The sequence below is a fragment of the Heterocephalus glaber genome, unplaced genomic scaffold, assembly GCF_053883595.1.
Source record: "Heterocephalus glaber isolate CG9 unplaced genomic scaffold, H.glaber_assembly_v1.0 deba00001564, whole genome shotgun sequence".
NCBI classification, from domain to species: Eukaryota; Metazoa; Chordata; class Mammalia; order Rodentia; family Bathyergidae; genus Heterocephalus; species Heterocephalus glaber.
Genome location: NW_028258351.1, coordinates 15,183,252 through 15,210,955, shown reverse-complemented (window position 1 = coordinate 15,210,955; position 27,704 = coordinate 15,183,252). Strand labels below are relative to the sequence as shown.

The 27,704-nt window shown below is 40.3% G+C and overlaps 1 protein-coding gene and 2 pseudogenes across 1 annotated transcript; all 3 read left to right on the top strand.

Moving 5' to 3' along the window:
* Nucleotides 1–5,109: 5,109 nt before the first annotated feature.
* Nucleotides 5,110–6,045, top strand: LOC101717586 (putative olfactory receptor 3A4 pseudogene; annotated as a pseudogene).
* A 3,444-nt stretch (nucleotides 6,046–9,489) lies between these two features.
* Nucleotides 9,490–10,330, top strand: LOC106010425 (actin, cytoplasmic 2 pseudogene; annotated as a pseudogene).
* A 2,224-nt stretch (nucleotides 10,331–12,554) lies between these two features.
* LOC147823869 (putative olfactory receptor 3A4) lies at nucleotides 12,555–13,490 on the top strand. The gene has a single exon (XM_087192033.1). It carries the CDS (start codon nucleotides 12,555–12,557, stop codon nucleotides 13,488–13,490), a length of 936 nt encoding a protein of 311 aa, XP_087048159.1.
* The last annotated feature ends 14,214 nt before the right edge of the window (nucleotides 13,491–27,704 follow it).

Genomic DNA, 27,704 nt, shown 5'->3' with positions numbered 1-27,704 from the left:
GTTTTCCTCTAGGGCTTGAAATATGTCACTCCAAGCCTTCTTGCCTTGAGGGTTTGCATTGAGAAGTCTGCTGTGAATCTGATGGGCTTTCCTTTTATGTAATTTGTTTCTTTTCTCTCACTGCTTGTAGAATTTTGTTCTTCTGTTGGGTTTCTGGAATCTTAACTATTATTTGCCTATGTGTAGATTTATTTTTGCTCATGGCTATTTGGAGTCCTATATGCCTCACTTATCGGTATATCAAGTTCTTTTCCCCTACTTGTAGAGTTTTCTGCCATTACTTCTGTGACCAATTTTTTTTATGTCATCTACACTCTCTCCTATTTCTTCATTGACTCTGATCAATCTTATGTTACTTTTCTTTGCATCATCTAGCAGCTGCTGGATTGATTTCTTGTGGTCCCTTAGTATTTTTAAGAAATTTTTCTTTTCCTGGTCACTAATTGCAATCCTGTCTTCTATATCTGAAATTCTGTCCTCACATTAGTTCATTCTGCTGCATAAACTTTCAATGGAGTTTTTAATCTCCTGGGAATCTGATTGCATCTGTTTTATGGATTTTGTTTCCTATGTTGGGATTTCATCATGCTCCTCAGCTCCTCAATTTTTTAAAATCTGTGTCTGCTTTAAATTTATTAATCATGTCTTGCACTATGGGCACAATATCTGTTGTTATCTGAGAAATTATTTCTGATTTCATTTTTTCCAGATCCTCTTTCATTGCCAGATCAGGAAGGCCAGGTGATTGGGTATCAGATTTTTCCATATTGTTTCCTTTTGGGGTTGCCCCAGGTGATCTGGAAGTCTGGTTTTGAGACTGTTTTACATGTCTTCTCTTTTCAACAAACGCAGCCTGCTGTGGCTTTGTTCAGGAAACTTTTTGCTCACCCAGTGTTCTTCAATTCTCATCAAGGCTTTTCTATGCTGCTCACCAGTGCACCAATTCTTGAGTTCAGAATGGTTGCCTTCTGGATCTCTGAGCTGACCTGTTGTCTGGACAGGCCTCTAGCTGGGGCCTCTGCACACTTGGGATGGTTTCTAGGCATGCCTCTGGCTAGGACCTGCTCCCCTATATAGCTGTTTTCTGGGAAGGCCTTTGTCTGGGGGCTGTGCACCCCAGTCCCTGGGGACTGAGCAGGCTTCTGTTTAAGGTCTCTGTGCACTTACCAATGGTATCACGGTGAGCCTCTGTCTGTTGCTTGTGAGCCTGTGCAGCTCTTTTCCAGGTGGACCCTTGGCTTGGGCCTGTGTGCCCAAGCCACTGGGCTTGGAGCAGGGCCCTGGCTGGATGTCAAGTCCTTCACATTTCATAAATACACTTTTGTGTCTAGCATCTGACTTGATTTGGAAGATAGCCTTGTGGCCTGCAGTGCCAGTATCACTATTATTTTTTATTTCACAGATGAAAAAAGTTGAAGTGCATTAGGGGACAGTTATTGTATGTGAAAGATCATAGTGTCAGAACGAGTTGTAGACATGTAGAAGATGTTTCATTTAATATTTTAGATAATTCTGAATGAATTTGTGTGGAGTTGTTAAAACTTTGATACTTTCTACTAGAAAATATTATCACATTCTTCAATAAGACATGAATCATCCATTTTTAACCTAAAACCAAATTATTATAAACTTAATGGCAAAACTCTAGAAGTAGCTCCTATAACTCAAGGTCAAAGCAAAGTACCCACTATAGTAATTGGGAAATTCAGTAGTTTGGGAAATTCTGCTACTTTTAGTAAGGCATCCTGAATTATCCCATTCACTTTAATGATTTTATCTTCCCTGATGACTCCTTATTTCCAAATTTCAGATGTAAATATTTAGTAGTTTAATAGACCTTCTTACATGCACTGCACACCAAAAATATATTAAACTCATCTTCCCTTCAGACTTGCTGTTCTAAAATCTGTTCACTTAGACACCATCATTTAGTTATCTAATAATTAAAATGAGACCATATTTCTTTGATTTACTTTGCATTATTTAACCATTCAGGCAACATGCATATGTGAACCAATAAAAAAGAATTGGAACCCAGTTGTGTGACACACACCTGTAATCCCAGAACTAGGGAGGCAGAAGCAGGAAAATCATGAGTGAGCACAGGCTGGGCCACTTAGCAAAATCCTGTCTCAAAATAAAGACTAACAAGGACTGGGGATATAGCTCAATGGTAGAGCATGCCTGTCTTCTATTCACTGCAGCACAATAACTAAACAGACAAACAAACAAAAAGCATCCAAAGGTATTGATGTACTGACACTTGTTTCTTCTTAGTCCCTGTTCATTTTCTCTGATAACATTTCCATGTGGTTCTAAACACTCTTACTCTGAAATTTGCCTCCTTTCTGGCTTTGATCCCTGAAATTGGTGCTTAGCCTTGGTCTCTAGTGATAGAACCTCTGTTTTCTCCTTTTCTTTTCTCTTCTTAGGCCCTCCTCAAGGGAAACAGCAACTACAATGACTGCAAGGAGTTGCTTACTTTTCATTGGTCAGGGATTCCAATATGCTGACTGGAAACCATCTAGAAGGGCCAAGTGCTTTAGAACTAGTACTGAATAGGCCTCTTAGAAGAAAGGGTGTGGATCAGGCTTAGATATAACATGTCCTATTGTGAATCTGTATAAGGCATCCCCATGTGAGTAATAAATATATGTAGCCACCATGTTTCCAGCTGTTTCTCAGAACAGTTTTCATCCGAAAATGGGCATCTGAAATGAACAGACATTTCTCAGACAAGGAAGTAGAAATAGCAAATAAATACATGAAAAAATGTTCAACATCACTGGTCATTCGAGAGATGCAAATGAAAACAAAGCTGAGATTCCACCTCACTCCAGAAAGAATGGCTGCTATCATGAAATCAACCAATAACAAATGCTGGCGGGGCTGTGGGGAAAAAAGAACTCTTCTCCACTGTTGGGGGAAGTGTAGACTGGTGCAACCACTGTGGAGATCAGTATGGAGATACCTTGAAGAACTGGGATTGGAAGTCCCATTTGACCCAGCTATTCCCCTGCTGGGTATCTTCCCAAAAGAATTAAAAGAATCACACCACAGTGATATATGTGCACCCATGTTCATAGCAGCACAGTTTGTGATAGCTAAAACTTGGAAACAGCCCAATTGTTCATCAACTGGCAACTGGATAAAGACAATGTGTTGTATTTTTTTATAAAATGGAGTGCTACTCAGCCATAAAGAATGAGAAATTAGAGACATTTATAACTAAATGGAGGTACATTGAGGCCATACATGTAAATGAAATAAATAGGACACACATGTGCAAGTACTAAATAGTTTCTCTGTTGTGAAAAACTGAAAGTGTGAATAAGGATCAAAATGTATAATAGATAATGTGAAGCAGGAAAACAAGGTGCAAAGAGGAAGGGGAAGGGGAAGTGAAAGGAGGAGGGAAAAAAAGAAGGGAATGGAATTAGTATGAGAGAGGGGAAAATGGAAACAGTTATTGTAAATGAGGAGTGGAGGGGTTGATGGGAGAGTAGGAGAATGGGGAAAAAGAAAAATCAAGATATATTACGTAAGGGTACAACTCTGGAATGACAAATATCATTATATTACATACATAAAATATACCAATAAAATTAATTTTTAAAAATTCCCAAACACTTAAAAGGTGTGAGACATTACTTGTTTGGTTAAAATTGATGTTTACCTGGCTATAGCTCCCCCTGGAGGGAACTAATTGCTGAGGCCTCCAAAGGATTAAAAAAACAAGAAAGAGAAAAATCCCAGTGTGCAATGATGCCAGCCAAGTTGTCTGTCTCTGTGTCTATCTGGCATTCATGAGCTCTCCCCTATGTGGGCCATGCCATGACTGTTTCTCTACATAGCTCAAGAAGTACCCGTTCCCTTAATGGGGTGAGTGCCATTCCCAGACCCTTTCCTGCAAGCTCACAACTTGCTTAGCATGGATATGAAGTTTACCCCTTCTTTTGGGAGAGCTTTTCTCTCCTACCATGAAAACTTCAGTGGAACTTAGATGCTTGACAGTGAGAGAGTGGAGAGAGGATGAAGGCAGTGAAGAATTCAGGCCCCAATAAATTTAGGATCACAAGGCTGGGCTAAAGGGGAGGTCAGATCAAAGAAGCAGTTCAGCTTTGGAAATACTCAGTTTGAGGTCTTGGTAACAACAAGTCCATGCAAAAAAGGCTAGTCCTTCGATGGTGGTTGACCAGTTCTGCTCCTAACGACATTGTTATCTAGAAGTGCTTTCCTCCACTCATGGCTTTTGCCCTTGGGCATCTCCAATTTTATCTTTTTCTCTGTGAAATACTTTCCTTAGTGTTTACCCTCCAGCCAAAAGTTGAGGTGGATCACTGTTTATTTTATTAGAATGACCACTTTGGGGTTAAAGATACTTATAGGCCACAAGTGTGTATATTACTCTCGGTAGTATAATTAACATAAGGACAATTTTCAGTATATGGAAGAAGGTACACAGGTTATATGAATATGTGATGTCATATTGTGTTCAGGATTTGAGTATCCACAGAGTATGGTATCTGAGGATTTCTGGAAGTGACTCATCGAAAATAGCAAAGGATGACTGTATGATGACAGGTTAGTGGAACAATGCCTCTCCCATCTCTTGAAGATCTTTTTCTTTTTTTGGTACCGGGGATCGAACTCTGGTCCTTGCAATTGTGCAGCAGGCAGAGAAACCACTGAGCTAAGTACACGGCCCAAAGATCTTTTTCGTCCTCTGCCATACTGTATACTCAGACCATGGCCAATCCATCATCTGAAGACTTGTAATTCCCTCCCTAGAACTATAGCTTCAGATAATTGACTTTCCCTCTAACCTTCAAGGGTCACATTTATTCTCAAATTAAGAATTTTATATTAGTACTTCTACCTCTTAGAGTGTCACCAATGCCATTTTCTTATTAATTAAGAGTTAGAGTAATCAATTTTTTTCCTACTATGCCTCAATATTTAACTTTCTTCCCCTTAATTTGTGTGTGTCCTTAGATCCTGGACTCTCCTGACATTGCTACACTTGGTGGTTGCTATCAAGACCTCATTCAACATTGGCCATGATCAGAACCTCTTAATGTTGCTCAGCCTGCTGGTGGTGGTAGAGAGATGGAATTAAGAGTCTCAGGAAATGATTCGTTTGTGACTCAGTTTGTCCTGCTGGGCCTAACAGATTCTCCAGCCCTCCAGCCCATGCTCTTTGTCATCTTCCTTCTTGCTTATGTAGCTACTATTGGTGGCAATTTCAGCATCCTTGCTGCCATCCTTATGGAACCCAAACTGCACACCCCCATGTACTTCTTCCTGGGGAACTTATCCCTGCTGGATGTTGGGTGCATCACTGTCACTGTCCCTACCATGTTGAGGCAATTCCTATCCAATGACAGAAGCATCCCCTACGGGGCCTGCCTCTCACAGATCTTCTTCTTCCATCTCTTGTGTGGGGCAGACTGCTTCCTGCTGACTGTCATGGCTTATGACCGCTACCTGGCCATCTGCCAGCCCCTCACCTACAGCACCCGCATGGGCCCGGGAATTCAGAAAGCTTCAGTGGGCATGTCATGTGTCTTTTCCTTCACCCATTCACTGACTCAAACTGTTGCCTTGTCTACCCTGAAGTTCTGTGGCCCCAATGTCATTAATCACTTTTACTGTGACCTCCCTCAGCTCTTCCAGCTCTCCTGCTCCAGCATCCAACTGAATGAACAGTTGCTCTTTGTAGCAGCAGCCTTCATGGGTGTGGCCCCATTTTTCCTCATCACTGTGTCTTACACCCATGTGGTAGCTGCAGTCTTGAGAATCCACTCTGCTGAAGGCAGAAAGAAGGCTTTCTCCACATGCAGCTCCCACCTTACTGTAGTGAGCATCTTCTATGGGACAGGCGTCTTCAACTATATGAGGCTTGGTTCAGTGGAGACCTCAGACAAGGACAAGAGCATTGGTATATTCAACACTGTCATCAGCCCCATGCTGAACCCACTCATCTATAGCCTGAGGAACCCTGATGTGAAGAGTGCCTTGAAGAGGATGTTCATAGGGAAGTAGTCTCTAAGTGAAATTTCCTTCTCCTTGCCTTAATGAATACAATGGCTCCATTACTGCTTTCAGGTGTTACTGTGATTAATACTAATAGAGTCCTGGTTTGTTGGAGTGGGATGAGGGATTGACTTAGAAATGAAAGGATGAATAAAATATGCTAGATACCTCCTGCATTGTGATTAGTATGTGCCAGGCACTTTTCTATGTGTCTGGTCCTTTATGAACTCATTTAATCCTCATTACTTTATGAAATAGATAAAGATTTACAAATTATAGTCTAGGAAACTGAACCTTGTAGACGATAAGTTACTTGCCTAAAGTGGCATAGGTAGTGAATGTCAGAGCTGGAAACTCAACCCTGGCTGAAATTGTATCTCAAACTATTGCTCCTCAAGAGTAATACATCATTTCAAGGAGGATAGGTACGGTAAGGTAAAGAGGTAAGATGGGCAGTGAAGAATGATATAAGAACGGAAATATCAGTGGGATGGGGAAATCTTTTTATATAAATGAAAATATAAATGGAGAAGATTTTGTTTCCTTCACAAATTTGAATTTTTCCCAAGGAGAGCTTACAGCTTGAGAGAATTTCTGCACGTCAATTTAAAAATAAATGAATAAAAAGAAAACATTGTTAAGGGGCCAGAAATTTAGCTCAGTGTTTATGCCACCCTCCTTGCAAGCACAAGGACCCGAGTTTGATATCTCGTACAAAACAAAAAAACAAAAAACCAGAGTTAAAAACCCAATTCTGAAGGAATAGGCACTGTTTAGAACAATCATGAGCATAAGACAAAGTATTTTTGTTTTGGGCTAACAACACCATAAAATAAATTACAGAAAGAGGTTGGGCTCATATGTGAAAATCCTGACTGAATAGAGAACATTTACTTCAACTTAAAGTGCAAATGAACCCCATTCACATGGTGTAGAACAAAGAAATTTCATGTAGTCAACACACAGAGCTAATCAACTGTTTTGATAATATAATAAAATGCATGCTTATTAAAAATTAGAAGTACAAAAGATTAAAATAAGTTATCCACAGTTTCATCACTTGGAGATAATTATTATTGATATTTAGTATATATTTTTAAAAGTTTTTATTAATCATATATATTAACAAATTTATTAGAGTTGCTTTATAAACAGAGAGGCCCGCAGAAAAAGTTGAATAATGACAATTTCAATTACCCACTACTTCTGTCTTTGCTAGCACAATAGGCTAACATTGAAACTAGCACTTCCTTAATTTGAAATTAATCATTAGAAAAATTAAATATACATATATTTAAAGTGCACTGCAAGAAAAATATTTTCTATAAATATGGTGTATACATAAATCAGTAAGATATTTGTGTGTTTTCTTATACACTTGGAAGTGTTCTCACTAATGAAGAAATGGAGATTGAGCCATTCTTAAAACCTAAGTGGGCAGTGGCCAAGTCAATGAAGGGTGACATCACCCAGGCAGTGTGTGGCGTCCTCAAGGGAGCTTCGAGAGCAGTGGTGCAATAGGCAATGGGTGAGTGAGGAGAACCAGTGAGTGGGAGGTCAACAAATGTAGCCTGCAGATGAAGTCAACTCTGGGGAATGTAGCCAGATTGAAAGATGGGACATAGTAAGGTAGCCAATGGAGAAACAATATTAAGGGAGACAGAATTGTTTTAGTTCTGTTGAAACATGACAGGAACTGTGTGTCTATATGATTGGAGGCAAACACCAACAAAAGGGAAGGTGGTTCAGATGCTTCAGAACAAAGACACTTGAAGGAATGAGATCCAAAGAGATGTGAGAAAACAAAACAGTAACAACAGAGATGTTTGATATTTATGTAGTGATGTATTTATTAAGAGAAAGTACTTATTAGTTATTGAAAGAATAATGGTAGAATATAATAACTAAATACTGGGTTCTAGGTAACTGCTGCCTCTCATGTATTTCTTTGTCCAGGTGTAGTGAAAAAATATCTACTCACTACCCCTGCCTTAATAGAATTTACACTGCTTATTATAAAAGCTGAGGCATTTAGCAGTTAGAATAGTTTTTGGTACTGGGGATCGAACTCGGGTCCTTGCTCTTGCGCAGCAGGCGGTGAAACTACTGAGCTAAATCCCCAGCCTGGTTAGAATAGTTTTAAGCACTGAAAACCAAGAATACCTGGAATACTCTAATATTGTTTTAATCTATGTGTCGGTGTGTCTGTCTGTCCATCTGTCCATCATCTGTCTGTCTATCTATATTTACTCATTTACTCATTCACCCAACAAATGCTAACTGATGTCCTATTCCATGCCAAGCACTGTGCCAGACTCTTAGGTACACAGAGAAAAGCTCAGTCTCTTTCCTCACAAAAAGCAGTCTAACAAAGTGCTAGAGCAATGTGACTTATTATTATATAATATTTTCATTGGAGATATCTTTCAGCAATATTGTTATAGGCAATGACATTCTTAGTGGCCAACATGAAGATGGAAGAATTCTGTGGAGTTAAGCATATACAAATACCACTAAATGTAGTAATAATTTGTAGTTTGGGAAATTTTGCTAATTTCAATAAAGGAATCCTGAATTATCTCATTCATGTTAAAGATTTTATCCTCCCTGATGACTCTTGATTTCCAAATTTCAGATGGAAATATTGAGTAGTCTAGTGATACATACATATGCCTTGCACTTCAAACATATGATAAACTCATCTTCTCCTCAGTTTTGCTCTTCTAATATCTGTTCATTTGGACACTATTGTATTCCTCTGAGAATTAAAATTGTAGGATATATTTTTTTGCCCTCTTAACTTCCTAGATCATCCCAGGAATCATGCATCTATGAAGCAATAAAAATGAAATGGAATTCAGATGTGGTGATACATATAGGTAATCTCTGTACTGGGGAGACTGAGGCAGGAGTATCACAAATCTGAACTCAGCCCAGGCAACTTAGACAAACCCTGCCTCAAAATAAAATATAGAAAGGGGCTGAGGATGTAGCTCACTGGTCTGGGCTCTGTCTCAGACTCAGATAAAGACAAAAAGATTGCAATCTTTAATATTATCCTCAGCCCCATACTGAATTCAGGCATCTACAGCCTCCAGAACCCCAATGTACAGGGCACGTTGAAGGGGGGTGCTGACAGAGCAGAGCCTTCCATGGTGAGAAGACTGGATGGGGTATCAAAATGTGCCACCCTCCTGAGCACCCCCTGAAATTTTTATACTGAAGCCTAGATGTGGACAGAAAAAAAGTTCAGAGATTTTATCTAAGGATGAGGGCAAAGCAGCTAGTATAGTTCAGAATAGAATATGGTTTGACTCGGACTGAAGAAAAAGGATACAGCTTAGTTAAAGTTTATCTAAGTTGTTGATAGAAAATACATTCAAGGCTCAGTCGCCACCACAGGCCCATGCTCCACGTTCTCCTTGCTCTGCTGCCCGACCGCAGCAGATCACAATGGAAGAAGAAAGCGCCGAGCTCCTCAGTGACAATGGCTCCGGAGTGTGCAAAGGTGGCTTTGCTGGCGACAATGTCCCCCCCGCTCGCCCCGGGCTGTGCTCCCTTCCACCGTCGGCCTCCCCTGGCACCAGGGCGTGATGGTAGGCATGGGCCAGAAGGACGCCGAAGTGGGCGATGACGCCCAGAGCAAGCACGGCATCCTGACCCTGAAGTACCCTATGGAGCACGGCACTGTCAGCAACAGGGACGACGTGGAGAAGATCTGGCACCACACCTTCTGCAACGAGCTGCGTGTGGCCCCCGAGGAGCACCCAGTGCTGCTGACAGAGGTCCTCCGGAACTCCAAGGCCAACCGAGAGAAGATGACTCAGATTATGTTTGAGACCTTCAACACCCAGCCATGTATGTGGCCATCCAGGCCGTACTGTCCCTGTCCGCCTCTGGGCGCACCACCGGCATTGTTGTGGACCCTAGCGATGGGGTCACCCACACGGGGCCCATCTCCGAGGGCCACGCCCTCCCCCCACTCGGTCCTGCGTCTGGACCTGGCTACCCGGGACCTGACTGACTACTCATAACGATCCCGACGCATCACGGCTACAGCTTCACCCCCACGGCCGAGCGGGAGATCATTCGTGACATCAAGGAGAAGCTCTGCTACGTGGCCCTGGACTTTGAGCAGGAGATGGCCACCGCCGCGTCCTCCTCCTCTCTGGAGAAGAGCTACGAGGTGCCCAATGTCCAGGTGATCACCATTGGCAACGAGCGCTTCTGGTATCCATCCAGGAACCTACAGTTGGTCTTTAAGAATAAAATTTCCTGGGTTAACGGTGTGTAGCAAATGCAGACTTTTTAGGAAGCAAACCTAGCCATTGTACGCTAGGGGAAGAAGGTGTATTGGAGGAGTTCTATGTGGGCTCTGTAACCTAGAGATCTTGTTTGATAGATAACTATCATCAGAAGAAATATCAACTCATTTAAATTTTCTGGGAACTCCTGCTCAGATCATGACAGCCTTAAAACAGTGAGGAAGCTTTGTTAATAAGGTCAGAACTATTAGAAACCCTACTTGATGCCTAAAGCCACCATCAGGAGTTACTGAAAGTATGGTGGTCCTGGTCTAGAAGATGCTCTTAACTTTTGTATGCCTTTATAGTGTTGGAGCTAAGAGGTTGGGAAATATTCATGGTCAGTACGGTAGAGTCTGGATTCTGCAGTGGGAGTTGAGAAAAAAGCAAGGCATTTGTTGGTGACTGGAAGAGAAGACAGGTTTGAGGATGGCAAAGTGAAGTATAATCTGAGGTGACTTTGCAAATGGCTGTGGAGGGCACTGCTCCAGGGATGAAACAGCAGCAGACCAGTCCCAGGCTCCACGCTCCTCTCAGCCTTGTGCTGCAAGAAACTCCAGAAAGTCAAAAGTCACTACTTCTTTCCTCTTCCTTCTTCCACTAAAATGATGAACTTGACAAAGCCACAGAACTCAAACCTCACCCCTTTTCCACACACTGTGATGTAACCTAGATGGTAAAATGCTTGAGATTCATTTTAACTCTGTAAAATGTTGGAAACAAAACCACTGGTTTGTAAGTGCCTAAAAATATATTCGATAAAACAAAAGAATGAATTTTGCCATATCTATGAAGATGACCCTTGAAAATGTTGTAAGATATTCCAAAACACTTCAAAGGCAGGAGACATCATTATGTGTTTGATTAAAATGGACGTTTACCTGGCTATAGCTTCCCCTGGAGGGCACTAATTTTTGAGGCCTCCAAAAGGGGGGAAAAAAACGAACCAAAAAATCCCAGTGTGCAATGATGCCAGCCAAGTTGTCTGTCTCTGTGTCTATCTGGCATTCATAAGCTCTCCCCTATGTGGGCCATGACATGATTGTTTCTCTACTTTGCTCAAGAAGTGCTCGTTCCCTTAATGAGGTGAGTGCCATTCCCAGACCCCTTCCTGCAAGCTCACAACTTGCTTAGCATGGATATGAAGTTTACCCCTTCTCATGGGTGAGCTTTTCTCTCCCACCCCGAAAGCCTCAGTGGAACTTAGATGCTTGACAGTGAGAGAGTGGAGAGAGGGAAAAGACAGTGAAAAATAAGTTTTCAAGCCCCAGTAAATGGGAGGATGGGGTAAAGTGGAGGTCAGATTAAAGAAGCAGTTCAGCTTTGGAAATAGAGTTTGAGGTCATGGTAACAAGAAGTCCATGCCAAAAAGTCTAGTCCTTCCATGGTGGGTTGACCAGTTTTGCTCCTAAGGACATTGTTAATGTAGAAGTACTTTCCTCTGCTCATGGCTTTTGCTCTTATGCTTCTCCAATTATATCCTTTTTTCTGTGAAATAGGTTCCTTAGTGTTTACCCTTCAGCCAAAAGTTGAGGTGGATCACTGTTTATTATATTAGAATGACCACTTTGGAGTTAAAGATACTTACAGGTCACCAGTGTGTATATTACACTAGGTGTTATAATCAGTATAAGGAGAATTTTCAGTGTATGGAAGGAGGTACACAATTCATATGAATATGCTATGTCATATTCTTTTTAGGATTTGCATATCCCCAGAGTATGGCATCTGAGAATTTCTGAAACTGACTCATTGAGGATAGCAAGGGATGACTATATGATGACAGGTTGGTGGAACAATGCCTTCCCCATCTCTTGAAGATGTTTTCTGTCCTCTGCCATATTGTATACCCAGACTATGGCCAATCCATCATCTGAAGACTTGTAATTCCTTTTCTGGAACTATAGCTTCAGATAATTGACTTTCCCTCTAACCTTCAACTGTCACATTTATTCTCTAATTAAGAATTTTACATCAGTTCATCTATCTCTTTTGAGTCTCACCAATGCCATTTTCTTATTCATTAAGAGTTACATTTATCAAGCCTTTTCCTAATATGTCTCAATATTTAACTTTCTTCCCCTTAATTTGTGTGTTAGCAACCTGGCCTCTCCTGACATTGCTACACTTGGTGGTTGCTATCAAGATGTCATTCAATGTTGGCCACAATAAGCACCTCTTAACATTGCTCAGGCTGCTGCTGGTGGTAGAGAGATGGAATTGAGAGTCTCGGAAAATGATTCATTTGTGACTGAGTTTGTCCTGCTGGGCCTAACAGATTCTCCAGCCCTACAGCCCATGCGCTTTGTCATCTTCCTTCCTGCTTATGTAGCTACTATTGGTGGCAATTTCAGCATCCTTGCTGCCATCCTTATGGAACCCATAATCCACACTACCATGTACTTCTTCCTGGGGAACTTGTCCCTGCTGGATGTTGGGTGCATCACTGTCACCGTCCCTGCCATGTTGAGGCAATGCCTATCCAATGACAGAAGCATCCCCTATGGGGCCTGCCTCTCACAGCTCTTCTTCTTCCACCTCCTGGCTGGGGCAGACTGCTTCCTGCTGACTGTCATGGCTTATGATCACTACCTGGCCATCTGCCAGCCCCTCACCTACAGCACCCGCATGGGCCCGGGAATCCAGAAAGCTTCAGTGGGCATGTCATGTGTCTTTTCCTTCACCCATTCACTGACTCAAACTGTTGCCTTGTCCACCCTGAAGTTCTGTGGCCCCAATGTCATTAATCACTTTTACTGTGACCTCCCTCAGCTCTTCAAGCTCTCCTGCTCCAGCATCCAACTGAATGAGCAGTTGCTCTTTGTAGCAGCAGCCTTCATGGGTGTGGCCCCATTGGTCCTCATCACTGTGTCCTACACCCATGTGGTAGCTGCAGTCTTGAGAATCCGCTCTGCTGAAGGAAGGAAGAAGGCCTTCTCCACATGCAGCTCCCACCTTACTGTAGTGAGCATCTTCTATGGGACTGGCATCTTCAACTATATGAGGCTGGGTTCAGTGGAGACCTCGGATAAAGACAAGGGCATTGGCATCTTCAACACTGTCATCAGCCCCATGCTGAACCCACTCATCTATAGCCTGAGGAACCCTGATGTACATGGTGCCTTGAGGAGGGTACTCACAGGAAAGTAGTCTCTAACTGAGATTCTCTTTCTCTGGCTTTAAGGAATGTGATGACTCCATTATTGCTTCCAAGAGTTATTGTGATTAATGCAAATAGTGTTGCCTTGATGTAGTGGGGTGAGGACTTAAAAGAAAATGACAATTAAATGGATGATAGCTTCCATTTGCATTGTGATAACCATGTGCCAGGCATTGTTCTGTGTGACTGACTCTAATGTTTCATTTAATCCTGATAACTTTTTGAGGTAGATACAGATGTATAAATTATAGTTTAGGAATCCCAACCTTGGATAGGTTGAGTAGTGTGCCCAAAGGTGCAGATAGTGATTATTTGAGCTGGGATCTCAAACCGGGGGAAACTATATCTGAAACTACTGCTTCTTAAGAGTAATAAATCATTTCAAGAAGGACAGGTATGTAAGGTAAAGAAATGAGATGGGCAATAAGGAGTTAAAATAGAAAAGGAGCAGGGCTGGGGATTTAGCTCAGTGGCACTGTGCCTGCCTCACAGAGCAAGGTCCTGATTTAGATTCTCAGTGTGGGGAGTAGGAGGAAGGAGGGTCAATGTAATGGAGAAAAATCTTTTTTTCCTGAAAAATAAAGAATAATTTCATAACAAAATATTTAGAGGATAACAATAGTTATTACATTGTGTAGTATGATCTTCAAAGTACTCAGATTATAAGACATACGCAAGAAAGAATCTTATGAAGACTCTTATAAAGAAGAAATGAACAGATAATAGCACAATGCTTTCTTTTCAATGACATAAGAGAAACTAATAGTTTAAATGAAGCAAATTAGCATATGTATGCAAATACTGTTGAAACACCAGAATAGGTAATTTGGGGAGTTATTTGAACTTTACTTCCTATTTATCTTCTATTTCACTCTTTATTTGTGTGTGTGTGTGTGTGTATATATATATATATGTATACATATATATATATACATATATATATGTATATATGTATTTTTTCTTTCATATAAAGGAAACCATGCAATATTTAAGCCTGTGTGTCTGATTTATTTCATGAAAATATGAAAGCTTCACGAGTTTGTGCATTGTCCTTGTTCAAGGGCCACACCCATCTTTTCCACGTTGTTGTGACTTTAATGTATGGGCTGCCAAAGTAGGCACGAGAAAATCTTATACTATAAATGAAAATATGAATAGAGAAGTTTTTAAGATTGAAGGAATTGCTAAATATCAATATAAAAACTAACAAACAAAAAGAAAACAGTGAAAAACCAAATTCTGAAAGAATAGACACTGTTTATGAAAAAAAGAGGGATAAGATATACTATGTACAGGTACAAATTCCCTATGATGAATGTGATCATCATGTACATCTAAATAGTACTAATGAACTGAATAAGAGAAAATGCCATATAAAGAGGAGACAGGCCCATGCCCTACCGAGGTCCTGAGTGGCACAGAACACGCTGAAATAGCCCGCTGCAGACAGGCAGGTCTGTGCACACCCTACCGAGGTCCCAAGTCATGCGGAAGATGCTGAATCACCCTGCTGCAGACAGGCAGCCACCTGGTTCCACACTACAAAGACGCAGAGGACACCAGACCACCAGACCAAGGTACTGAGTCCTGCTGCTCCCGGCCCAGAGGTAGGGGCTTCTGAGGTGCCGTCCCACTGCTCCTGGTCCAGAGGAAGGGGCTTCCTGGTAACCATCCCTCCCGCAGCTCCCAGCCCAGAGGAAAGGGCTTTTGGGCCACCTTTTGTCCCGCTGCTCCTGGCCCAGAGGAGGGGGCTTCCGGGCCACCATCCCTCCCACTGCTCCCGGCCCAGAGGTAGGGGCTTCTGAGCCATCATCCCACTGCTCCTGGTCCAGAGGAAGGGGCTTCCCAGCCACCATCCCTCCCGCAGCTCCCAGCCCACAGGAAAGGGCTTTTGGGTCACCATCCCTACTGCTGCTCTGGGCCCCTGTCCCACTTCTCCCAGCTCAAGGGAGGTAATCTGGGCAGGTGCTAACAGCACTCCGCCCCAGTCAAAATGAGAAAACATGTAAATAAGTCTCAAAACCAGACTTCCAGATCACCTACAGCAACACCAAAGGGAAATGAGATGGAACACTCTGATATTCAACCACCTGGACCCACTGAACTGGCAACAAAAGGGGATCTGGAATAAATGAAATCAGAAAGAATTTCTCAGATAACAGGAGAAATTGTGCCCTTAGTGCAAGACATGATTAATAAATCTAGACAGGAGCTCAGGAACATGATGGAATCCCAACATAAGAAACAAATGGAATCCATAAAACAGATGCAAATAGATTTCCAGGACATGAAAAACTCCACTGAAAGTCTACACAGCAGAATAAGCCAATGTGAGGACAGAATTTCAGATAGAGAAGATAAGATTGCAATTAGTGACCAGGAAAAGAAAAATTGCTTCAAAATTATAAGGGAACATGAGAAATCAATCCACACCTGCTAGACAATGCAAGAAGAATAACATAAGACTGATTGGAGTCAATGAAGAAACAGGAGAGAGTGCAGATGACATAAAAAAATCTCTTCACAGACATAATGGCAGAAAACTTTCCAAGCAGGGGAAAAGAACTTGACATACAGATAAGTGAGGCATATAGGTCTCCAAATAGCCTTGATCAAAAAAAATCTACACATAGGCATATAATTGTTAAGATTCCAGAAACACAACAGAAGAACAAAGTTCTCCAAGCAGTCAGAGAAAAGAAACAAATCACATACAAAGGAAAGCCCATCAGAATCACAGCAGACTTCTCAACACAAACCATCAAGGCAAGAAGAGCTTAGAGTGACATATTCCAAGCCATAAAAGAAAACAGCCTCCAACCCAGATTGATGTACCCTGCAAAACTATCTTTCAAAATGGATGGAGAAATAAGATGCTTTCATGACAAAGAGCACCTTAGGAACTTTGTGAATACCAAAACAGCACTCCAAAGAATTTTACACAATATCCTAGGAACAGACATTGAGGATCACAGCTCCAGGAAGCAAAGCAGAATGAACCCATCTGGCATGACAAGAAATTAAATGTAAATGGGGAGAATCCAACAAAAAGAAAAAGTCATGGCAATGACAAGTCAATATGTTTCAGTTATAACCATCAATGCTAATGGTCTCAATTCACCAATCAAAAGAAATAGAATGGCAGAATGGGTCAAGAAGCAAAATCCAACAATATGCTGCATACAAGAAACACACTTCCTTCAAACGGAAACTCATAGACTCAAAGTTAAAGGGTGGGAAACAATACTCCATGTGACAGGAACCTGAAAAAAAGCAGGAGTAGCTATCCTCTTTGCAGATCAAGTAGATTTCAAACCAACACCGATTAAGAGAGACCAAGAAGGACACTACGTCCTTGTAAAGGGAAGAATCCAAGAGGAAGAGATGACAATCATAAATATCTATGCACCAAACACTAGTGCACCCAACTGTATAAAACAAATACTAACGGACATGAAAAGTCATATATGCACTAATACAATTGTAGTGGGGGACCTCAACACCCCACTGTCACAAATAGATAGATCAACTAGACTAAAAATAAGTAATGAAATACTAGAACTCAATCGAACTCTTCAACAAATGAACTTAACAGATGTTTACAGAGTCTTCCACCCCACAAAATCAGAATACACATTCTTCTCAGCTGCATATGGGTCATTCTCCAAAATAGACCACATACTCACACATAGAACATGTTTAAGTAAGTGCAAAGGAATTGAAGTTAGCCCCTGTATGTTATCAGACCATAGTGCGATGAAATTGGAGATCCATAGCAAAAGAAACTCAAAAAATTCCATAAACACGTGGAAATTGAACAACACACTTCTGAATAACCAATGGGTCACAGAGGAAATTAAAGAAGAAATCAGACAGTTCCTTCAATTAAATGACAATGACAATACAACATATTGGAATCTATGGGATACAATGAAAGCAGTCTTACGAGGAAAACTCATAACAGTGAATGTGCATATTAGGAAAACAGAATGAGCCCAATTAAACAACCTGATGCTGCACCTCAAGCTTCTAGAAAAAGAAGAACAGGACAAGCCCAAAGCTCATACAAGGGAGGAAATTATAAAGATCCGAGGAGAGATCAATGCAATGGAGACTAAGAGAATGATAGAAAAACATCAATGAAGCCAAGAGTTGGTTCTTCAAAAGAATTAACAAAATTGACACACCTTTGGCCAGCCTTGCCGGAAAAAGGAAAGAAAAGGCCCTAATCCATGCAATTAGGAATGAAAAGTGTGAAATTCCAACAGACCCAGCAGAAATCCAGAGGATCATCAATACCTACTTCCAGAACCTATATGCCAATAAGATGGACAACACAGAAGAAATGGACAGATTCCTAGATACATATGAATTACCAAAGCTGAACAAAGAAGACCTAAAAATTCTGAACAACCCAATATCAACCAATGAAATTGAAAATGTAATTAAAAACTTAGCAACTAAGAAAAGCCCAGGCCCTGATGGCTTCACTGCTGAATTCTACAAGACATTTAGAGAGGAACTGCTGCCACTACTGTTTAAACTCTTCAATGAAATTGAAAGGGAAGCAATACTCCCAAATTCATTCCTGAAGGAAGCATCACCTTGATCCCCAAAGCAGAGAAAGACCGAACTGAAAAAGAGAACTATAGGCCAATCTCACTAATAAACGTAGATGCAAAAATTCTTAATAAGATGCTGGCAAACAGAATGCAGACAATCATCAAGAAGATCATACACACTGATCACGTGGGATTCATCCCAGGGATGCAGGGATGGTTCAATATATGAAAATCAATCAATGTAATACACTATATCAATAGAACCAAGGACAAAAACCATATGATTATCTCCATAGATGTAGAAAAAGCATTTGACAAAATCCAACATGCATTTATGATTAAAAACCCTACAAAAAATTGGAATAGATAGTCTCTACCTCAAACTAATAGAAGCCATCTATGAAAAACCAACAGCCAATATCATACCAAATGGTTAAAAACTGAAATCCTTCACACTAAAATCAGGAACAAGACAAGGATGTCTACTATCACCACTCTTGTTCAATATAGTTCTGGAAACATTAGCTATGGCAATTAGACAAGAGAAAGAAATAAAAAGAATAAAGATAGGTAATGAAGAAGTCAAATTGTCATTATTTGCAGATGATATGATACTCTATATAGAAGACCCCAAGAACTCCACCAAAAGTCTTCTAGACTTAATAACCAAATTCAGTCAAGTAGCTGGTTACAAGGTCAACACACAAAAAGCAGTAGCTTTCCTCTACACCAATGACAGAGTCACTGAGAGAGAAATAGGGCAAATAATTCCTTTCACAATAGCATCCAAAACACTGAAATATGTAAGGATCAACCTAACAAAAGAAATCAAAGACCTCTTCTCTGAAAACTATGGCACTCTGAAGAGAGAGACTGAAGATGATATCAGAAAATGGGCAGACATCCCCTGCTCCTGGGTAGGAAGGATTAATATAGTGAAAATGGCCATACTTCCAAAACTCCTATATTGATTCAATGCAATTCCAATTGAGATCCCAGCAGCATACTTCATGGACCTTGAGAAAACAATCCAAAAATTTCATTTGGATCAAGAAGAGACCCAGAAGAGCAAAAGCAATTCTAGATAACAGAGACATGGCAGGGGGTATCACAATCCCCAACCCACAACTATACTACAAAGCTACTGTGATAAAAACAGCATGGTACTGGCAAAGAAACAGACCTGAGGACCAGTGGAACAGATCAGAAGATGCAGAAACAATGCCAGAATCACTCAGCCATCTCATCTTCGATAAAGGAGCCAAATACCCTCACTGGAGGAAAGATAGCCTCGTTAATAAATGGTTCTGGAACAATTGGGCTTCAACTTGCCAAAGATTAAAACTAGACCTATATCTCTCACCATGCACTAAACTAAAATCAAAATGGATTAAAGATCTAAATATTAAAATAGAAACTCTGAACCAGCTGGAACAGAGGTTAGGTAGAACTCTTGAAGACATCGGTGTAGGAAAAGATTTTATGAACAAAACCTCAGTTGCCCGTGAACTAGCACAAACAATCAACAAGTGGGATATCTTCTTATTAAAAAGCTTCTTCACAGCAAGAGAAACTACCAGCAGTGTGAAGAGACAACTCACAATGTGGGGAAAAAATCTTCACCTGCTCTTCCTCAGACAAACGTCTACTATCTCAAATCTATAAAGAACTTAAAAAGATCAGACCTCCCAAATTTAAAGACCCAATCCGAAAATGGGCATCTGAAATGAACAGACATTTCTCAGACAAAGTAGCAGAAATAGCAAATAAATACATTAAAAAATGTTCAACATCACTGGTCATTCGAGAGATGCAAATGAAAACAACACTGAAATTCCACTTCACTCCAGAAAGAATGGCTGCTATCATGAAATCAACCAATAACAAATGCTGCCAGGGCTGTGGGGAAAGAGGAACCCTGCTCCACTGCTGGTGGGAGTGTAGACTGGTGGAAGCACTGTGGAAATCATTATGGAGATACCTCAAAGAACTAGGACTGGAAGTCCCATTTGAACCCACTCCACTGCTGGGGATCTTCCCCAAAGAATTAAAAAATCATACCACAGTGATATATGTGCGCCCATGTTCATAGCAGCACAGTTTGTAATAGCTAAAACTTGGAAACAGCCCAAATGCCCATCAACTGGAGACTGGATAAAGAAAATGTGTTTTTTAAAAATAAAATGGAGTACTACTCAGCCATAAAAAATGAGAAATTAGAGACATTATAGCTAAGTGGATGCACATTGAGGCGATACTCTCAAGTGAAATAAATAGGACACACATGAATAAATACCGAATAGTTTCTCTGGTGTGAGAAACTGAAAGTGTAAACAAGGACTAAATGTATAACAGGTAATGTGAAATAGGAAGAAAAGGGGCACAGGGGAAGGAAGTGGGAGGGCTAGGGGAAAGGATAGAAGGGAATGGGATTAATATGAGAAAATGGAAAAAAAGGAACAAAATCTTTGTAAATAGGGAGGACTGGAGGGGTTGAAGGGAGGGCTGGGCAAGGGTGAAAAATAAGAACCAAGAGAGACTATGTAAAGGTCAAATTTCCAATGATGAATGTCATTATATTGTATACCTAAAGTGTACCAATGATTAGAATGAATAATCGATAATGCAAAATAGGAAGAAAAGGTCCAAAGGGGTAGGGGTATTGGGAGGGGCAGGGGAAAGGAAAGAAGGGAGAGGAAAAATGATGAGAAATGGAAAGAATGGAAATGAAGTCTTTGTAAATAGGGAAGGGTGGAGGGGTGAAGGGAGGGCTAGGAATGGGGAAAAAATAAGAACGAAGATACATTATGTAAAGGTACGATTCCCAATGAGAAATGTAATTGTGTTGTATACCTACAATGTAACAATATAAGAATTTAATAAAAAAATAAAATAAATTATAAAAAATAAGATATACGACTGAGGTTGTGTGCCATGGATAATTCAATATGCTGCATTTTTGTGCCAGATCACCAGTTCATTTATTTTTGTTATCTTTGACTAGTTCTCCACTGAATTCCTCTTGTTGTCTGTCTTTCTTTCTTTCTTTCTTTCTTTCTTTCTTTCTTTCTTTCTTTCTTTCTTTCTTTCTTCTTTCTTCTTTCTATTTCTTTAGTTTTGGCTCTCCTTGTTTTCCTTTTTAGTGCTACAGATTAGTTCTAGGTACTTGAAAAAACAAGATAAGTTTTCAACAAGAAACATAGCCAGACCCTGACTGCCTTTTCTCTGAGAATGGTTTGCATTCTCCTTCTTCTCTGTATGTTAAGTGATTTGGAATTGTGACTTTGGCATTATAAGTTATATATTATAAAGTCTCTGGATTCTGATATGTTCTTTTGTTTTGAAATTTTATTTTATATAAAGGAAAAAAGTTGATATATTAATCATGGTTTGTAATAGTATTGTATGTTTTATAATAAACAAAGGAAATGTTACAAAGTCCAGCAAATTTTTGGATCTTAAATTTAATAAAATATTTTTTTTCATGATTTCTTCAGTAGTATACAGGTTTTCTTTACCCCAATTTGGGAAAGACAGCACCGATAATTGATGTCATCAGTTCAAAATCCACACCGTAATCTATGCTTAGATAATTTCTTATGAAATAGTCCGTTCATCTATTAGTTATTGCATAAATACAAACTCCAGTGCGAGGCCAGGTTCCCGTCCTTGCTCCGCTGCTGCCGGCTGCCCCCCCCCCCCCCCCCCCCGTGTTCCTGCCAGTCCGCACAGTTCAGCCAGAGCAGTTCCCGGGGTCCTTTCCAGCCTGTGGTAGGAGGGGACTGCGGAGTTTTTAATCATTCAGAGGGAATCCTCCAGCTTGCCCTGCCTCTCCCAGAAGAGGGGGCCCAGGTAACGCACCCCTTCCGCCCGAGCTCTGATGACACTTGACCGCCACCGCAGCCGCCCCCTTCCTGGTTGGTTATATCGGGCGGGCGGCAGGTGCGGCGCCTCCAGCCTAGTTCGGCCCGCGCTCTCTGATGTGTTCTTTTGAAGAGAGTTGATTTTCTTGTTAATGGATTATATTTTATTTGGACTTTATGTTTTGCATCTGTGGAAGACTTGGTGTATTAGAAGCTACTCCACCATTTCCAAAGTCAGAAGCAGTCCAACTCTCTTGAATATAGGACAACTTTCATTGTTCCTCTCACTTCTTTTGAAGGAATCACTATGTGTTTCATTAGGAATAAGAAACTAGGAAGCTCTTATGTACAAAAACTGCACAGCACCTATGTGAGGAAATATCTGCCTGACAACCTCTGAGGCTCCATAGCCTAAATAAAAACTAAAATATCAACACTTGTAGAATTATATAAAAGTTTACTATATTCATACCATGCTATATTATCTTTTATGAAATTATAAGAACATAAACTTAAAATATATGAACAAAACACAAAGTCCAAACTAGTTGAAAAATTTAATATTATATGTGTATCACTCCCACATCCAGAAACACACAAACACACTCACACACTGATTGAGTACTTTGATGGAAGGTGGTTTCACTAATTAAGATACGCATTATGGACATAACTGTGCCCTCCAAAAAGTATTGAAGCCCCAGCCTTCAATGCAATGGTGTTTGGAGATCAGTCACTCGGAAGATAATTAGACTCACATTGAGGTCATGAGCATATTTCCCTAAGGATAGCATTGTGCCCTTATAAAAAGAAACATCAGAGCCCTCTCCCTTCCCCTTCTCTATCTTTTTTCCTTTCTCCTAATGGAGCAAGCAGTGATAAGGCAGCCATCTGAAAGCCAGGAAGAGATTCTTCCCTACTGCACAACCATACTAATGTTTCGTTCTCAGACTTCCAATTTCTAGAAGAGTGAGAGAACAAATTTCTGTTATTTGTTGTTTGAACCACTCTGTCTATGATATTTTGTTATGGCAACCCCAAAAGACTAAGATAATACAGAAATGAAAAGGATTTGGGGAAAACCATGAAGGGATCGCGTTGAGATTTAAATGTTTATGAGTTGCCAAGTGGAAATGATCAGGAAAAAACTGGACATAAGACCCTTCAGGAGCAAAATTTAGATGCAGATAGATATTTGAACTTCAACATATTACAGGTGCAAGTTAATGTCATCTGCTCCTATGCCATCACTTAGAAAAAGCAGTTTAGGGAACCCAAGGAACATGGTTTGAAGTTTATCCATCACAGGTGAATTAGTAGTTTAAAAAATAATGGTGAGAGTACCACTTGGACTATAGAAAGACAAAGAAATGTCACTCATACTAACAGAAAAGTTGGAGAGTCTACAAAACCCTAACTTTCATTAATTATTTAGATAACTTGGCTTATGTAGCAATAAGGTGAATTATATCATTTCAGGTAATAAGACACTCCAAGCACAGAGGAGCCACATAAATGGTTTCGCCACTGATCAATACAGGATGAAGGGGCTGCCATAAAAGTGTCTAGATTGTTAACAAACTTTTTAAGGTCAGGTGTGGATTAGAATTACAATCAGAACCCCTGAGAGCTCTAGACATAGGAAAGTCCATATTCACTCACCATGGGTTTTCTATGGACCACCTACAACACTTCTTGAAGAAGAACTGGAGCAAAGAAGATATCTAAAAAAGACTGATCCACCAGCACAGAGACACAAAGATTCCCATTTGCCCATAGAACTCTTCTTTTACAAGAAGCAAAAGATGTTCAGCCTTCAAGATAATCAGAAAACTTTCTCTTTCTTTAGGTCCAAGGCAAAGATCTGTGGCTTCTTGGGAGTGGTAGTCTAAACTCTCTATTGCTGAGGGGATGGCAGAAAAATAACTAGTTCCAGGCCCCTCCCTTGAGAAAGCAGAGATCTCCTGCTCCTGGGCCAGGGCAGAAAATCCCTCTCCAGAGGTCCACTCAAGATCCCCTGTCAATGGGAGACAGAGTATTGCTGTAAGTGGGGAGGTAAAAGTGGCAGGAATGCTAAGAATGCTCCAACCATGAAGTCACCCTAAGACAGGCTGGAGCAAGAGAAGTGACCAAGTTTCCTTACCTCCACCACAAGCTTTACACCAAGTAATAAGCAACAGCAGTCTTCCACTGAGGAAGGAAGCATGGACAGAGAAGCCTGTGTAGAGAGGGGCAAAGATGTGTTGAAATCAAAGGGAGAACAGGGTCACTGAGAAAATTCCTGTAGCTATCCAGAGCCCATCTTGCTATGGTTTGGACTTTGAAGGTCCCTCAAAGGTCCGTGTGTTCAAGGCTATGTGCTCGCTTTGGCACTATTGGGATGCAGTGGAAAGTTTGGAGGGGGACCTAGTGGGAGGACTTTGAGTCACTGGTGGGTGCCCTTGAAGACTGTGGGACACTGGTGTCTTTCTCTTCATCTTTGCTTCTTGACTTATGTGACCTGAGTGGATTTGCTCTGCCACAGGCTCCCTGCCATTTACATCAGTGCCCCCAGAAGAAGCCCAAAGCAATGGGAATCACTTGATCATGGACTGGAACCTCCAAAACCATTAGCTAATATTTTCTTTCATAATTTAGTTATCTCAGGTATTTTGTCATGGTGTGTGAAACTTACACATGCAATGAGTATAAAGTAAGAAAAGACAACAATCAGAACATTTTGAAGTATGTGGTCTACTAATGGCAATAATAATAGAATATCTATCTCATAAATGGTAACTTCCAGGATATTGAAAAAATTCCTACACCGCAATTATAAGTAGAAAATCTACCTTTTAAAATTAATTTATTGGTACATTTTAGGTATACAATATAATGACATTCATCATTGGAAATTTGACCTTTACATAATTTCTCTTAGTTCTTACTTTTTCCCCCTTCCCCAGCCCTCCTTTCAACTCCTCCTTCCCTCCCCTATTTACAAAGACTTTGTTTCCAATTTTTTCATTTTCTCATATTAATTCCATTCCCTTCTTTCCTTTCCCCTACCCCTCCAACTCCTCCTTCCCCTTTGCCCCTTTCCTTCCTATTTCACATTTTCTATTATACCTTTTAGTCCTTATTTACACTTTCAGTTTCTCACTAGAGAAACTATTCAGTATTTACACGTGTGTCCTATTTATTTCAGTTAGGAGTATGGCCTCAATGTGCATCCATTTAGCTATAAATGTCTCTAATTTCTCAGAAAATCTACTTTTTTGTTAGGAGAAAATATTTAAACAATAATTTCACAGAAGAAGACATGAATATCGTGAATAAGTACATGAAAAGATTCTCAATATTTTTAGTCATTAGGGGAAGTAAAATTAAAACCACAATGAGGTACTGTTGTGTATATAATGTACTGAGTATAATTACAAAGACATGGTGTCATGTTTTGATCAGGATGTGTAGTAACTGGAAATCTCATACATTTCAGATGGAAACGCAAAATACTCTAGCTACTTTGGACTTGCTACAATTTTATATAAAATTAGATATCCACTTACATAAATTCTAATAATTAAAAACCCTAGACCTTATAAGGTGAAATGAAGGACTATACCCACACAAAGAAGTGTAAAAACATATTTGTCATAGAGTTATTTTTAATGACTAAAATCTGAAAACAAGCCAAATGTTCACCAATAGATGAATAGCTAAACAAATTACAACACATACATCTAATGAGATACTAATCAGTGACAAAAGGAATAATTATCAACACAGTAGTCCCTCTTATCTAATTTTGCTTTCTGAAGATTCATTTACCTTTGGTCAGTGATGGTCTGAAAATATCAAATAGAAAATTCCACAAATAAACAATTTGTAAGTTTTATATGATACTGTTATGATTGGTCTATTTTATTATTAGATGCTGTTGTTAATCAATTACTGGTGTCTCCCTTATAAATTTAGCTTTTATCAAGAGTAGAAGAGAAAAAATACTATATATTGGGTTGGTACTATCCATGGTGTCAGTTATGGCACTGGGAGTCTTTGAGCACATCTCCCAGTAATAAAGGGGAATTGCTGCACAGCCAACATGAATCAAGCTGACTAGGGTTTGACAATTTAATTATAAAAATCTGTACTTCATTATTCCACCCTAGACACTGACAAAGTAAAGCCACAGGGAAGGAAATCATGCAAGAGATTGAGATGGCCTGAGGTGTGGAAAGGGACTTGACTACAAAGGCCCATGAGAAAATGGTGGGAGTCATGAAAATGTTCTCCAGAGATGTCGGAGGTGCCAGATCCATGACTTTATATTTACCACACATGTGAAACTTTATAATTAAAACAATTAAATGGATTTTCAAAAATATACCTTGAAAATCTGAAAAATAAATAAGAAAAAACTACATACTCATTTTTTATCTTGCACCTACCCATGATTCCAAACACGGATCCATGTCTAACTTCCATCCATCATCAAAGCTCCTTGGATGATTCTTTCCCATATACAATATGGGACTCTATCTTTTCTCCTCTTTGGAGACCTTAGGAGGCTGGAATGATATCGTGAATCTCATGTTTCCTCAAGAGTCCAAAATAGTAAGCAGATGAGAGAAACCCTTAAGGGCTGAGGTTGTTTGTCCTCCTCTAGCTTTTTGTGTAATCCCTGGGGAAGTTTGTTTGGGGGGGGGCAATTGGTGTTAATTAGCTCCTTGAAGAGAGAGCACCAGGAGAGTCTCTTGGCTCCTCTATAAGCTTCCTGGAGATGCCACCTTGGATCAGCCTCACAGTCACTTCCATCTCTACAGAGTGTTACAGGAATGTAAGTACCTCACAGACCTCCCCAACCACTCCAGCCCTCGTGCTTTCATTCTTTTTAGAGTAAGGCTGGTGAAGGTCACTCACGATCTTCAAGCCAATTTCCTTGTCCACAGGAGAATAAAAGATTATGTGATGCTAGATTCAATAGGTGGTAATGAAATACAATGATGAGGTTTATCGCTCTGAGTTATAAGGAAAAAGAGAAGGGAAAATCAACACATATTCATAATGCATACCTAGTCATATATATGGCAAGGGCCTTGAGAGACAATAGGGTTTGGCAGAGAGAATAAGCTCTCTATTCAGAACAAACTCTGACATCGATGCCCTTGAACAAGTTAATTCTTTGAGCTTCATTCTTGTCTGACAACAGATGGCAGCTAACAGCTTTTGTAGAAAATGACAGAATGGTCCTGTTGTACCCAGTCTTATAATAGCCTACTCAGGGTAATTAACAATTTTGACTGTACTATGGATTTTGAGTCTCTGTTAATTCACTCTAGACAAGCTACTCCTCTTAATGCTTTAAATTCCTGTCCCTTTCTTCATAGGAACCTTCTGGAATCAGTCTAATTATTACTTTTCATGATGTCACAGGAGGGAAGGCTCAATTACACAGTAGCCTGCAGAGGAAAATATCCTTGATGTAATGAGACAATGATCTGGGATTGAGGTTTGAGGGACAGATTGTCAATGTGTGGAAGGCAGACAGTGTTATTTACAGAAAAACATCCCTAGCTCAATCAAGGAGAGTGAGAGGCCTAGAATATGCAAGAGTCCAGGAGAAAGAGGCCTCAAAGATTCTTTCCAGAACTATGTTTCCTAGTCACAGCAGCAGGATTTCAAGCCATAGAAATAGCATTAACTTCTTTACTATACACAATGTTCTTCATAAAGGTCAATAACTACACCTAACCAAGCCATGTAATGTTAAGATGTGAGCTTGGAGTTAGATAGACCC